Below are 16,283 nucleotides of genomic sequence, written 5' to 3'. Positions count from 1 at the left end.
TTTTCTTTCCTTAATCTGATGTTGTTATATCCCAGAACGAGTGGTACAGGTGAAAACTTGAATAACTCCATCCTGAGTCCCGGGGTTTTGTGGTAAATCGCTTATTTTTATTGCTCGGAAAAAGAACTTAAATCTCTCCACAGTGAAACAAGATTTCACCCGTTATTTCATCCAAAGTCCCCTGCTGGGCTGCTGTAGCCCATTTGGGACACAAACACTGTGAAGAGATTTAAGTTATTATGAATGACGGATGTCTACAAAATAAATAAAATTTCGAGGGATAAAAAAAAAAATGCGCAAAACCCCACCGCTCGCGCTGCAGTGGACTCTGGAAATTCACCTGTACCACTTGTTCTGGGATATATATTTTATACTTTGGCTATTCAAAAATAGCAGATATAAAAGCTCATAGCGTGGCACCGAGTGCCACACTATGAACTTGTAGATCTGCTATTTTTGAAAAACTATGAAAATGTGTGCAAATCTTTGAATATAATATATTCAAAGATTTGCACACATTTTCATATGTTCGCTTTAAAAGAATATATTATATTCTTTTAAAACGAACATTTTCAACTAAAATCTTTGCTACTGGGGGGTCCCTGGAACAAAATATTTTGAGATGGGTGTCCGTGGTCAAATACATGTAATTCTAGGGGTCCTTGACATTAAAAACTTGGAGCCCCACAGATAAAGAAACATACGTTTTAAAAAAAAACATTGGGATTTAGAAGAAATTTTTAGGCCATTTTCAGGTCTTTATGGGTTATGGTAAGAAAAAGGCTACTCCGGAATTCTCCTTTAATGCTGGATAACGCTACATTTTTAACTAAATTGTGGCAATTCTTTTTTTTATAGGATATAGTAGTCTTTCCCCCAGGATTAGACTGACTGGTCTTATTTAAAACACGTCGATGTGTCAGTAAATGATGTTTTTGTGGAGATCTGGGGTGCTATTTTAGCTTGTGGTTCCTCAGGGACTCGGCCGCTAGTCTGGTACGTAGCGGCTCCTACACTCGTCGACGGTGGGACGACGACCTGAAGAACAGCGAGGGAAGCGCATCCACCAACCGAACCCCCAGCTATCAGCGCAGGTTAGCCCCACTAAGCCTCCATAACAAGCACTCCCAAAAGCTCCCCTCCACAATCAGATCAGCATCTGAATTGGTGTCCATTATGATGTCATCTTAGTTACTTTAGCTGAAATAGCTGTTTGGATAACCGATCTCAACTAACAGTACAATGTGGAATAGAAGTTTTGTTTGTTTGTTTTTGCCTACTGTTCATGTCACTTTGATGCCGTAATTAGATTACTGTATGTGCATGTACATGCTTCCAATGTTCAGACGTCAGCTACTGTGAAAGCCTTGCAAATGAGCCTCCCTCATGTTGGCACTGCCACAGAGTGTGTTGCATGACTGTACTGGTCCTGTCTGGTTGTTGTGCCCTCTAGTTTACTATTTTGTGTATTGGCTTTTTTTGTTTTTAAGTGACAAGTCGACCCATATGGCTCCTAAAGACCTACAATACCCACAATTCTTTATGGTCGCAAAAGCCAGACATGGCCATAGTCAGAGCGCTTATTGTCTTATATTTGTTTTTTTGTTTGTTTAAGTGTCTGCGTCCCCTGCTAACATGCCTCTCTCCACCTGCCCACTTGCCCCTGCTGCCCGCCAGCACGTCTCACACAATAGCGCTAGGGCGGAGTGGCAGCACGCGGGACGTGCCGGCCAAGTCCTCGTCCACATCCAACTTGGACCCTAACACCTGTAACACTAAACCCTGGCAGCCGCCCTCTTCCCACTACCAGTCTTACAGCATTTACCGCAGGTATACCACCAGCTGCGAGCCAGATTTGTACTTTGTCGTGCGACAGTGTCCCCCATTGAAAACAGACGATTTGTAAGCTTGCATATCTGCTGTTTTCGTTAGGCGACACCATCGTACGGCGGAGCATAAATTAGGCCTCAGCCAGGCTCCACCACCACCTCTATCTTCTGTCATTGTCTCTGCTATACCAAGTGCCATATAGTTTGTTTTCTACTTGTTATTATGACTAATACAGTATTATAACAAAGACAAAGTCCAGTCAGCGGTTGAGATATTGTGGGATATTTGTGTCTTTTTTTCTTTTCTTTTTAAGAGACAACTGGATGACTCGGGTTGTTTTCTCAAAATGGTTTGAACAAAGTTGTTTCCAGAAATGTATCTAGCAAGCTCATTTTTGCCATTTGTTGTACGATGAAGTATATACGGTGCTTAAGTGATGATACCGGGACAGCTTTGGGCAGCCTTGATTTTCCACACATTAAGGCCTGATTTATACTGTACAAAGTGTACATGGTTGCGCGGTGGTGTTGCACATAGAAAATAGTAGATCTATTTGCTTGAACATTACATGTTGTGAGCTTTTAGATCGGCTTCAGGTCGAAGTGTGACACGATGTGCAATCAAGTATAAATAGGCATAACAAGACTCCAGGAGATAAGCACGTTAATACTAAAACTACTGATGCCCTCAAGGAATGCATTCACCTGAAAAAACATCATCTGATTCGATTAATCTGATCAACAATAATTTCTTGTTAATGTGATTGCATTCATGATAATGAATCCAGCAAATGAACTTAAGTGAAAGCATTACGTTCAAAACTGTGTTTTATATGCATGTTTATTTTCAAGGGGGGTGAAATCTCATAAGCTCCCTAGTTCTCTGCACCCTCATTTTTCCCAGCCTTTTCCTTCTTTGTCTCCTCTGCTTAGGGATGGGACGATAATGATAAATGGTGCATTTATGTAGCGCCTTTATCCAAAGCGATTTACAGCGATTGTGCATTATATTCACCCATTCACACACACATTCATACACCGATGGCGGAGGAAACCATGCAAGGCACCAACCTGCTCACCGGGAGCAACTAGGGGTTCAGAGTCTTGCCCAAGGACTCTTCGCCACTAGTCTTGCGTAGCCAGACAACTATTCCACAATCTCTGAATGCTATATAGAGTCTGGAACTACAGCTCCTGAACGGCTAGTAATGGAAGCTGGCATTTCCGTTCATGAAAACATATTTTAAAATGTCATTTCTGCTTAGCAGCAAGCTAAATATACTTAGATGATTTTTATTTATATTAGGATAAATGTGCACAATGTTAAAAATGAAACCGACAGTGGGGAGGAGGCTTCACTTCCGGTTTAACCGGGTCCTCATCATAAGAACTTCCGTCCCCCAGACTGTATGACGGGAGCTTTTGCAAATCGCTGGAGATTTAACTTTATCGTGACATTATCCTCCGTCATACATTGGGATCAATTCTCCTTTTATTTGCTGAGATACATATCCCTTACCGTTTAAACCTCTCTAATTGGTAAAAGTAACGGACCTGGAAATAACGTACCTCATACAGTCTTTTTTCCCCCCGCTATCCCGATATTTTGATTATCGCAATATCGAATATCGCAATATTATCGCAATATTATCTCAATTTATCATGACATGCCATTTTCATATCATCCCATCCCTATTCCAATCCGCACCCTCTTTTTTTCTCAATGGTTTCTTCCTTTGTCTCCTCTGCTGACTATGCTGTGTTTGGGGTGTGTGTTTGTGTGTAACCTCTGGTCCCGTAGTGGCTCCTTTGGCAGAAGGCACGAAGAGCTAAGCTCGTCTACCACCTCATCCACCACCTCCACCACCACCTCATCTGTTACCTCGCCCACGGGCCAGCGCGGCCTGCCCTCCTCCTCCACTCGCACGGTGCCCACCAGTCTCACCAGCAGGTACAGTACACACACGCGCACACACACAGATCTGTAAGAGATTACATTACCATGGCCAATACTAGGATTGTCACAATCTTGACATTTTACTTAATCAATGTATTTTCATACAAATAATTAGGATTTTATTGTGTTTTTTGGCATTGAACATGGGAACATAACAGTATATAAATAAACATTAGGTTTGCCTTTTAGGCAAAGATAAGACAAATAACTACAAAGAAATGACTGATAATTATGAAAATAAATAATGTACTAAGGCCAGAATAGCCTATGCTTTGAAATCGTTTTGTAGATCTACTCTTTTTTTAAATGTTTGAAAACGTGGAAACGGTTATGATGATTACGCAAAAAGGATTGCGACGATCTCAAATACTTGCGGTGATCTCAAATAATTGTGATCGGGCGATTATGTAATGATAAAGCCTAGACATTAGGCTCTCAAGGTGAGAGTCCTCACTGGCGGGTAAAGAAAATGGAGCAGCCGGCGACTCCACGTGTGTTGGAGGAGGCATATGGTCGTCTCCACCCTCCAGACCAGGGACACCGTTGCATATCGCTACGTCCTACTTTGTCATTCTAGTATCTCATACAAAAGAAGCAAAAAATAGCAGATCTACAAACTCAAAACGTGTCGCGCTGCGACGCGTTTTGAGCTTGTAGATCGGCTATTTTTTTGCTTCTTTTGAATTGGAATCCTGAATAATGGTGTTATTTTTTAATTGGAATCCTGAAATGTAACATTTTTATTTAATTTCAAACATAGGCCTATTTAATTATATACTCATGTTAACTTTATGAACTTGAATACAAATACATTAGACATACAAAAAATATATTTTAATACTACTATACTAGTCATTAAAGCAGGCCTGCATTAAAGCAGGCCATGTTTGGAATTGCAACAGCTGAAAATCATTACTATATCAGTATTATGATATTAACCCGAGGGCCGCATTAAGTGAAGGTGGGGGCCGCATGTGGCCCCCGGGCTGCCAGTAGCCCATGTATGCTCCAGACTAACAGTAGAGGTGTGCAGTGACTGGGACTTCAGCACAGGGAATTGGCCATGACTACATTGAGGAGAAATTTGGAAACATAATGTCATTGTCAGGCAGATAGATACCTTGCATGTCCATGTTTCAATGCGTTATGTTTTTTTAAAGCCCTACTTAATCATACAAGAGTGTTGCTCAAAGGTAGTGAAAATAGCCGACCTACAAGCACACAACGCCTCGCGATGTGAGGTGTTATGTTATCGGCTCTTACTGTATCTGACTGAAACCTTGACCAAATGTAGAGTCATACTGTATGTCATAGCTAGATAACTGGTGTCACCAGCTAATTTTGACAAATGGGTGCATTTTAACTCACTTACTGCCAATTAAAAATGCCCTCGAGTGGCATTAGTGCCAGCCCTCTCCATAGACTTCCATGTAATTTGTAGTGCACAGATCATGCACACCCATGCACAGATCATGCACCAAGTTTGTGCAGGCTGTTCACAGCTTTCAAACAAAAAAAAAAGATTGGAAATCCGTTCAGGCATTCTTGAGATAATAGCCATTATGTTTTACATGTTATGTAAACAAAGATGGCTGCCCTGTATAAAGATGGGGTTGTATGGGGGTGGAACATGCAAAATCGCGATTGAAATCATGTTTACTAGATTTAATGGGGTCCAAAAAAAAAAAAAAAAAAAAAGTTTTTTTTCTAAGTAAAAGTCGCCCAAAGTCGCTTGGCAGGGAAGCCCATAGTGAGAAAGTTGCTCTAAAAGTCGCCTGGCACTGTATGAGTTAAGTGAGAAGTTAATTTTACGCTGTTATTTGGCTAAAAGTGATATGGGACTTTCCCAATCCCATTGTCTGGAGGGACCTTAGCACCGTGACTGACTAGTAACTTGTCTAATCTAGGCTATATTGTATGGAATTTGACTTGATTGTTGAAGATGGAGGGGGATCTACTTCGGTTATGTACCATAACTGTACATCATTAGTTGAGACAATTGGGTGCAAATACCGAACAGCAAGTCAAATTGGCTGGAGTGGGACTTTAAATGGTTTTTAGGGGTGCAATCCTCCTTTGTAAGGCAAGGTATGACTGAAGTGTGTGTTGAACTTGTGTGCGTCCTTTGTGTGCGTGTTTAAAATGTTTGCGTCCTTTGTGTGAACAGGTACTGGTCAGAAGAGAGTGCAGAGAGGGAAAAGGATAAAGAAAAGGAGTCTGCAGCAGTCATCCCCACTATAAACACTGGCTCTACCACCACCACATCTACCACTACCACCACTGGCACTATCATTGGCTCTGACGGCAGGGAACGACGCAGGTAACACCACACACACACACGCACACACACACGCACACGCACACGCACACGCACACACACACACACACACACACACACACACACACACACACACACAAACTACACACACTAACTATATACCCACAACCCCTCTGGGTTCATTGTTTGTCTCTCTCTGTGAGACATCGGACACAGGCACGCCTTAGTCTTCAGTTGCTGTCTCTGTGTATTTTCTCCGGTAACGTACACACGTGCAAGCTGGGATCATGGGCTGTTTAAGGTGATCCGAATGCACTTCCTCTGTTTGAGGATTGGGTGTGGGATCTTGTGCTTTGTGTACACAGTGCAGGGGAGGAGGTTTTGTGTGTCTGTTTGTGAGCACACACAGGCTAGCCTGCACGTGTGAATGTGTGTTTAAATGGGGTGGGGTGGTGCATCTGTTGCTATGACAGTGCTGAAATAAGCCACCTGTCATGGGTGTCGGGCAGGGTTACGATGGGGCTCTGACTGCACCAGTTGTCCTTATAAGGAAGATGGGCAGATGCTGCACGCTTTCCTCAAGGCAGAGTACTTGGCTCCCAAGTGAATGAGTTCATACTTACTGTATGTATGGCTGACGGAGGCATATTCCACACTAGAGGAAAGTGCAAGAATCCCCCGCTCTGTTTGACTCATCTTAAGCCTGATGAATACTTTATTGTGTATTATTGTGTTGCACGGCAAACATTAACCAGTCTACAACCTCACAACGCGTCATGTCCATCATGTATGCGCTGTGAGCTTGCAGATCGTTATTTTCAGCCAAGCCCCCAGACACCAAGTGGAGGGCTGAAGCCAAATTGACATGGTGGCCGTTTGAGTTACTGCAGCTTTTTTACAGATGGGGCCAGAAACATGAATGCGCATCTAGGCTTCTTTGTTGTGACCGTCAGGGCGCAGTTACTATGAAAAGCTCCACCGGCTGGCTGTCTGTCTGTCACGTCACACTTTTGCCCTAGTTATATCTCTGCCACCGTTGGCCCTATCAATGCCAAACTTTGCACACACACTCCTTGGATGGCAAATCACAACCTCCACCCCTCATTTCTCACATGGCCCTCTTCTAGTGCTGATTTCTCGATGTTGTCCCTTATCTGTTGCCCTACCTTTTAGCATTATATTCTTTGTGTAGCTTTATCTCCTAGGGGTCAGCAACCTTGAAATGTAAATGATTTTAATTACAAGATAGTCAGTGTGCCATGTCAACATACATTTTAATGACACCCATCAAAAATTCTGACCTATTCTGATTGGCACGACATTGTTACAACGATCATTAGACTCGAGCAATAATCCACGTATCTCCCCGACTCCCTCCCCAGGGTTAGGATTCAGTTTTAATGAATGTAGAAGTATGTGCAGGATGTAATTTACTCTAAATTAGGTGACTGGCACTCAGCCCCGCAAAATGTTAAATCATTTACAGTATATATCCTAGCAATCGGCCCGGGTTCATATTTATACTCTTAAGCTTTTGTGATTGTTAATTAAGTGTGTGTGTGTGTGTGTGTGTGTGTGTGTGTGTGTGTGTGTGTGTGTGTGTGTGTGTGTGTGTGTGTGTGTGTGTGTGTGTGTGTGTGTGTGTGTGTGTGTGTGTGTGTGTGTGTGTGTGTGTGTGTGTGTGTGTGTGCGCGTGTGCGTGTTAGGTCATACCTGACGCCAGTGCGAGACGAGGAGTCGGAGTCCCAGAGGAAAGCCCGTTCCAGGCAGGCTCGGCAGTCCAGGAGGTCCACCCAGGTTGGTCCATGTGTTAACGTCTGAGAATCCATCCCGGGTCTTCCATGCAGGAAGAGACCAGTGTTGATTTTAGCAGAAGATTTAGTTTTAGTCATAGACTTTCGAATAACATTCAGCATGCAACACCCGAGCACAACCAAATGAAATGACTTGTCTTTTAGTTCTACTGGATCTCCTCTCCACTAGTCCCTCCCTAACATTTTAGTCTAGTAGTTGTTGACAATATTGTCAATATCTTAGTCTTAGTCATCATAGCATAATTTTCTTTTTTTTAGTTTTCATCAATGTAAAAACTTTGATCAGAGACGATATTAGGATTTTGGGCTTCAGGATGAGCTACTCTGTTATACACTCCCCTTATGGAGGGGCCTTAAATATTTAATCTCTGAGTTAAAATATCTTTTAACTGATGCCATCACCGACAAAAAAGAAAAACACATACAGTTGTACATTTACTACAGCATCAGACTTACTTTGTTAACTAAGTGAAAATTACGTTTGGAAGAGGTTGAACTTGTTTGCTTTAATAATACACGAGAGTTGTTGGTGTTGGAATGCGTTGTGTACCCGCCGGCAGCCTTTCATAACCGTTGGATTTTTACGAGGGGTTAAACATTGGAAATAATTATAAGTGTCTACTCAACGGCAACTTAGGCACATTAACTTTCAAGTAGTCTGTGTAATTTTGAAATGGATTGTAACTGATTCCCACGACTCTTGAACAGTGCTTATTCGACTGTGACTCCACCTGTGTCTGAGGGCACGTGGTTGTCTGCACCTTCATTTCTTTCAACTTTTCTAATTTCTAATGTATATATTTTCTGTATTTTCAGTATTGGATTTAAAAGTACCTTTTCAGCACCGGTATAAAACCCAAACAATACAGATTCAATTGGGGAGAAAAAGAAAAAACACAGTTGAGCAAAAAAGAGAGAGAAAAAGTGGCCATTGAAGAGTTTTCTTATTACTGCTTACTGATTTATTGATAGTTATAAACCTCCCATCCATGACAGATTACCTTTGTGTAGTTTGTTATACAGCCGAGGCAGTTTTGAACTAAGGCTGTGAATGTGGACTGAAAAGGCTCTCATGGAGATAATAGAAGCCAGCATGTTCTCTATGACAGTGTTTCTCAACCTGTGGGTCGGGACTCCAAATTATTTTGGGGGGGTCCCCAGATGATTAACTTAATGTGCAACATTTTCTCACTCAATAGTAAACAAACCAACATAATGTTTAAGTGTATGCACTTTTCCAAAGTGACAATTTAAGGACTTTTTAATTAGTCTAAAATGACAAATTACACATTGGACAAATTGTCAAATATTAGAGGCAGAAATGTAAAAGATATCCGATTTACATGTAAATCTGCTATTTTCACAATTGAAGCGTGTTATAGAAAATATAATGCCTCAACTCTTATTGCTCGTCAGGGTGTGGGGGGGTCCCTAGTTCAAATATGATTATTTTGGGGGTCGCAGCCTGAAAAGGTTGAGAACCACTGCTCTATGAAAGCATGTTGCACAGTGAAAATAGCCTACCGTATCTCGTAGCTCTCAATGTGTTTGCCACGCATTGAGAGCTTGTAGATGGGCTATTTTCGGTAATTTTTCTTTAAGATTAGAACATTTCAAGTGGTCAAACTAGCGTCATGTTTAGCAGCATTTTCCATAAAACCCAAATGGTCACAGATATTTCATAAATGCACAGGTTAAAGGCTCAGTCTGTGATTTCTTCACCTGGTTGGCAGCATGTAGAACGGCAGGAACAATATTACTGAAACCTCATCATTTGACGTGTTGTGTTCATTGTTTAGGAAACGGTGCTAGTGTGGGAAGGGCTCCTTTCATACTGTTTCTAGAATCACTTATGAGAATCTTTTTCCGTTGTGAGATTTTCAGGGGTCATCGCCATGGTCATTTTTGTCAAAATAAAAAGTATGCCACGGACCAGAAACACATAAAGAGCTAGCTCTGGATGACCATAACAGGTCTGTAAGGGCCGATGCATTCGATTCGGCTCTGTACAAACTAAAATATGACGTCATTCAGAGGTTCGGGGGGGACGGGTACCGTCATTAATTCGGCTGTTCGGTACTGCTGAGGTTTTGTCGCTCCCCGACCGAAATAAACTCGACTCTAAAAGTGGAATATGCATCGGCCCTGACTCTGAGAGTGTACAAATGGACAGATCCATTTGGTTCTATTTGTACACTCTCAGAGTAGAGCAAATACAACGTTTGAGAACCACTAGTACTAGTGGACTCCTAATAATGTTTTTTAAAAATAATGTTTTTTAAAAAGGAAAATCGCAACCTTTCTACGGACAAGACCAAGTCTTTGCCATGGACACATTTGTCCATGTCGTACATATTGGTGACCCCTGGAGATTTTATTTTGCTTTAATCCAGGGGTAGGCACAGGGGAGGGTGATCACTGGCAGAAGTGTGAGAGAGAGGATGTATATTTTAAAATCGAATTATTTTTTAAATGTGGTCAATTAAATGAAGTCATCTAATTTACATAAAATTGTATCCTTCACACAATTCTACATCCATTAAAGCTCTGAACTCTGACTGGGGTGGGAGTCGGGGAGATTGCTCTGGGTCATTGCTCTGAGTCTAATGATCGTTGTAACAATGTCCTGCCAATCAAAATATGCCCGAAGGTTTGATGGTGTGTCATTAAAATGTATGTTGACATGGCACACTGCCTATCTAGAAAATAAAAACATGGCACTTCATTTCAAAAGGTTGCTGACCCCTGGGTTAATCCATGCTCTCTGGGTCTTCCTTCCTGCAGGGTGTGACGCTGACCGACCTCCAGGAGGCGGAGAAGACCATCGGCAGGACCCGCCCCACGCGGACCCGGGAGGAGGAGAAGGAGGAGAAAGAGAAGCAAGACAAGGAGAAGCAGGAGGAGAAGAAGGAGACGGAGGTCAAGGAAGACGATTACCGGTCAAGATACCGCAGCTTTGAGGAGGTACGCAGACTCTGTTAAATGTCAAGAATTAATCGCATATTACCTACACCAATTATGGTTGTGGTGTTTGGTTCCTATTCTGTAATAAGAAAGGGAAGTAATAAAGGCTGGTAGAAACTGCACTCCTGACCTATTATTGTTGTTGTTGTTATCATCCAGTTTCACCACATTGCCTATTAGTCTTTATATTGAGTAAATTGTACTTTATATTTGTTTAAGTAGCACTAGCAGACTGACATGCGCAATGTTCGAATCCAGGCTGCACTGTGTGTGCGTTGTAGCTGGCGCAGCTAGTCACACATCGACTCATAGGAACACACGCCTTGTCCATACATAGCTAAAAGTCTGCAAATATTTTGAGTGCGACTAGTAAATCTAATTGTTATTTCTTTAACCCATTTAGGCCTAGAATTATTGAATGCTTTAACCAGTGAAAAATAACAGATATACAAGATCTGCGAGCTTGTAGATCTGCTATTTTTGAAAAAGTTGTGAAAATGTGTGCAAATCTTTGAATATATGTATTTTCAAAGCGAACGTTTGTAACTCAAATTTTGCTTCTGGGTGGTCCCTGGAACTAAATATTTTGAGATGGGGGTCCGTGGCCAAATACATATCATTTTGGGGGTCCTTCACATGAAAAGGTTTGAGAACCACTGACATAGTAGTCTCTCAAGAACAGACTAACTGAGCTCCAGTTAAGTGAAAAGGACCTTTTCTTTGACGATGGCTGGCCAGATTGCTGACATAGAAACATAGGTTTTTCCAAAAAACCTTAGAAGGATTCAAAAGACACTTATAGAATCGGGTCAAAATTCTAATTTTCACGATTTTTCTAAAATAGCAGATCTACAAGCTCGCAGCGCGGCACTCGGTGCCGCGCTGTAAGCTTGTATAATTATCTGCTATTTTTCAATAGTTAAAGCATAAAATAATGATACACAATATAGTTTACCCGTTCTGAATGGGTTAATATACTGACATCCTACCCTGGTATCTGGTCCCTCTCCCCCAGACCTATCAGCGCTACCGGCCCTCGTCCTCGTCCACCTCCACCACCTCCACTATCAGCACATCCTCCACCCCGTCCTCCAGCGCCACCCTGACCTCCGGTTCCCTCAGCAGGCCCAACAGCCTGACGGGCATCACCTCTGCCTATAGCCGCTCCTCCAGGGACACAGAGAAAGGTGACATGCACTGCATTATTACAGTATAGGCATTTAGCATAGCGTTAGGCTCTTATCCAGGGCATCTTAAAAGTGTTTATTGAATATGTATGCGCACCATGTATGGCATGTATGCATGTCACAATGTTGTTGTGACAACATTGTGATCTGATTGCCAGACGGCCCTCTCTACCTACTAAGTTAGCTTGCAGTGAGCCATTTGGCTTTGGTCAGCAATGCTAACAAGCTATCTCTTGGCTTTGTGACAAGTCAATATAGAAATGTAAACAGCAAGGCAAAATGTAAAATGTTATGTAATCCCTTCTTAATATAAAGCCATAGAAGGCCAGACAGGTTGAGCTGGATTCCACCTGGCTCTGGCATGGGTTCCCACAGGGTCCATGTTCACATGGGAACGCTGCCACAGACAGACAGGAGAAAAGGATTGGGTTGCCTTTTTAAATAAAATTGCTTTCCTCTTCAGGAATACAAAAAAAGACCTCAATCTATCCCTCTGAAGGAAACAGTGATGACTTTGTTCCCTCAACAATACAAAAGTTGTAAAAAATTAAATAAGCTGTTTTCTTTGAATTCCTGCCAACTCGATTGTATTCCTGACGGTGCTCCATACCGCAAATTAAACTCGACGGTTGACCCGAGCCTTTCCTGACCATTATTAAAGGTCACGTTCCTGTTATGATTTCCTCACAGCCACTCGGAAGACACAATAAAAAAGGTGCGCCGGTGTGTCAATTTACAGTTCCCCAGTTCAAACGTTGTTGATGGCCAATTGTTGATGCGGAACAAGGGCCATTACATTGAGGCGCAACAAAGGAACTGGAAAGGTCAGTCCAGCTTCCCCAGTGCAGGAATGTCAAGTCACATGACCGTGTGTGTGCGTGGTACAAACCTGGCTCCTGTGTCCCTTCTTTCCTCCCCATGGACAGATACAGACAGAAAGGTGGGACCGTTATTTTATGCTTCAACTATTAAAAAATAGCAGATATGCAAGCTCACAGCGCGGCACCGAGTGCCGCGCTGTGAGCTTGTAGATCTGCTATTTATTTTTTTTAAATCATGAAAATGTGTTCAAATCTTTAAATATATATATATATATATATCGTCGTTGTCGGGTGGAAACCTTGTATGTCCAAGACCGTTTGTTTTGCATTTATCATTTTAAAAATGAACTAAACTAGTGAAAACAGCAGATCTGCAAGCACACAACGCCTCGCACCGCGAGGCGTTGTGTGCTTGTAGATCTGCTGTTTTCACTACTTTTGTGCGATGGCCATATGATGAAGCAGTAATTTACTTTGCGAAAAAAAACGTACAAATTTGAAACTTGGAGATACGAGGTTTCTGCCCGACAGTGATGATATATATTCTTTAAAGCAAACTTTTGTAAATCTTTGCTTCTGGTGGGGGGTTCAAATACATCGGCGTCTGCAGTCAAATACATATATTTCTAGGGGTTGTTGACATTAAAAGGTTTGAGCACCACTGATCATAGAAACATACGTTTTGTTTTTTCTTCCTTCCCCATGGACAGATACAGACAGAAAGGAGGAGGAGAAGGAGGGAGAGGATAAGACTCAGCCCCGCTCCATACGGGATCGCAGGCGGCCCCGCGAGAAGAGACGCTCCACTGGGGTTTCCTACTGGACACAAGATGTGAGAGACACAACACACACTCACACACACTCACACACACACACACACACACACACACACACACACACACACACACACACACACACACACACACACACACACACACCAGGGGTCATCACCATGCTGGCTTGTGGTGGACAGTTTTGTAAAAAAAAAATCAATTTTTGCCATGGCATACAAAACGAGCAGACAATAATATTACCAGAAACACATACAGACCTAGCCCTGAATGACCATAACAGGTCTGTAACTCTGAGAGTGTACAAACGGAAACCAAATAAAACATTTGAGAACCAACAGTAGGCTACTAGTTGGACTCATAATGTACCAAATAGTGTCGTAGTAAATCAGTGTCATACATATTCTGAAGAAAGACATTCAGTAATTGGGTATTATGATCAAATACGAATATTATAATGGTGTGTAAAAGCAAAGTCTAGAGTTTGCCACGGACAAGACCAACTCTTTGTCACGGACAGATTTGTCTGTGTACGGACATATTGATGACTCCTGACACACACACACACACACACACACACACACACACACACACACACACACACACACACACACACACACACACACACACACACACACACACACTAATATTGGAGGGTGCAGTGGTTTCATGTAATTTCTAATGATGTCTTTGTGTTTTACTTCCAGAGTGATGAAAATGACCCAGAGCAGCAGTCTGACTCAGAGGAAGGCAGCACCAAGGGGGAGGAGCCTCAAGTAAGGACACACCCTTGATTCTGTCTTTTTTTAAGATATGTTTTTGGGGCTTTTATGCCTTTGATAGGTACAGGAAATGGGGAGTGACACACAGCAATTTTGGTCGGGATCGGGACTCGAGCCGGCGACACGCTGTCAGGCTACACTGAACCTATGTATGTGGTATGCGCCTGGACCGGTAGACCAGCGGGCGTCCCGACAAACATTTTGAATGATTCGTACAACAGTGGCGTGAAGTTGGAAACCTCACTGGTACTTCCTGTTAGAATGGGAGTAGCAGCAGTGGTTAAATCCAAACAATGGATGGTTACAGATGGTTGGGTCACTGTCTCACTGGGTAATTTTTTATTATCTAAATTTCAAAAGAATAAAAAAAAAACTATAAATAAATAAAATTAAGAACGTAGAGTAGGGCGCACAATATTTGACCAGCCAGCCAGGAATTGTTGCAGGGCAAAACGGTAACTAAGGCGGAGCTGCAGCGGAACTAACTGGCTAAACACCCTATTATCTCTGCTGGCATATAGGAAAGCATTCAGGAAAAGCCCTCGAAGCCCATTGTTCTCAGTATATTATAAGTAATTGTGTAATTATCACAGCGATTCTTTTTTTACTAAGGCTTTTGAATCTTAGTCAAATTCTTAACCTGTAAGTGAGCCAAGATGAACAAAAGCATACGTTTTAATTCATCATAACAACCACCTTTCTTACCTAAATGGGCATGAATGAAAATCATTTAGCATGCAACACGGTCATTACGATAAATTTGTATGAGACAATAAGCCTGTATTATACATAGTGGCACGCGGGTGCTGCGCTTTGAAACGGTGTGCGCTATTTCGGTGCGCGATAAGACGCGCAGCCAAGGATAAATCAGGCTTTAGACTTGGGTACTCTGCAGCAGATATTGCAGACACGGCAGGCAATCAGAGCAGTTCTGTGCTTCAGCGCTCTTGTCATTCATCGCACTGCAAGGCTCGCATGATGTCTTGGCTACACATTGTTTCAGCTGCTCCTCTAATCATTGTCCGTCAGCATCAGGAAGCTGAATGCAATTTTAAAATAGCTAGAGGCTTGACCCCCTCTCCTGACCCGCCAACCAGCCATCACCATATCTGATCTCTACCCCCACTTTGAGGCCCGCTACTGGGGCAGCATAAGCGAGGAGAGGTCTGAGAGCAGTGGTAGAACCTTGAGGCTCTTTAGAACTTGGGAGCTTTGGCAGCTATTCAAGAATGCATGTTTGGAGAAGAGGGGGTGGTGTGCAGGTCAGCTGCTGAGACAGACTGAGAAAGAGCTGTCTAGTTTACCAGAGAATTTGTACTTTATTTCGCAGTTTATTCAGCTCTGTATCCCTTAAATGGTTGCCTTAACTGGGCAGGATCTTGTGTCTAATATTAGTGTTGAGGTTGCTCATAAGTGCAATGCCAACTACAGACTTGATTGATTGAATACTTTATAAGCACAGGAGAGTAAAGTTCAATACAAGGTCTGATGAGAGGTTTTACTCAATTCATTGAAACATTAACACATTCCCCGCCATTTAACAATACCTTCGTACTCTATGGTGCCTCTGGTCTCCATAGACTTCCATGTAATTCATAGTGCACGGATCATGCACACCCATGCCTAGATAATGCACCACGTGTGTCCACATTGCTTACAGCTTTCAAACAAAAAAATCCGAATGGAAATCCGTTCAGGCATTCATGAGATACAAGCCATTATGTTTTCCTAAAATGTAAACAAAGATGGCTGCCATGCTTGATAGATGGGGTTGCTATGGGGGTTAAACATGCAATTTCGCAATTTCTACCATGCCTACTACATTTTTTGGGGTCCAAAAAAGATTCTGAAAAAAAAGAA

At 42.3% G+C, this 16,283-nt stretch overlaps 1 protein-coding gene across 1 annotated transcript in view; it reads left to right on the top strand.

The window, feature by feature from the left end:
* ppp1r12a (protein phosphatase 1, regulatory subunit 12A) overlaps positions 1 to 16,283 on the top strand; it is a 90,640-nt gene that overhangs the window by 58,998 nt on the left and 15,359 nt on the right. The window contains exons 12-20 of the mRNA XM_080753810.1: positions 978 to 1,094; positions 1,678 to 1,830; positions 3,631 to 3,780; positions 5,954 to 6,106; positions 7,771 to 7,861; positions 10,663 to 10,842; positions 11,858 to 12,029; positions 13,561 to 13,682; positions 14,349 to 14,417. Of these exons, the coding sequence (XP_080609936.1) occupies positions 978 to 1,094; positions 1,678 to 1,830; positions 3,631 to 3,780; positions 5,954 to 6,106; positions 7,771 to 7,861; positions 10,663 to 10,842; positions 11,858 to 12,029; positions 13,561 to 13,682; positions 14,349 to 14,417 (1,207 nt within the window). The remainder of the gene's footprint in view (positions 1 to 977; positions 1,095 to 1,677; positions 1,831 to 3,630; positions 3,781 to 5,953; positions 6,107 to 7,770; positions 7,862 to 10,662; positions 10,843 to 11,857; positions 12,030 to 13,560; positions 13,683 to 14,348; positions 14,418 to 16,283) is intronic.

This window comes from Nannobrachium achirus (assembly GCF_963921795.1).
Source record: "Nannobrachium achirus genome assembly, chromosome: 23".
Classification (NCBI taxonomy): Eukaryota; Metazoa; Chordata; class Actinopteri; order Myctophiformes; family Myctophidae; genus Nannobrachium; species Nannobrachium achirus.
The sequence above is the reverse complement of the archived record's forward strand: the minus strand, read 5'-3'. Positions and strand labels throughout refer to the sequence as shown.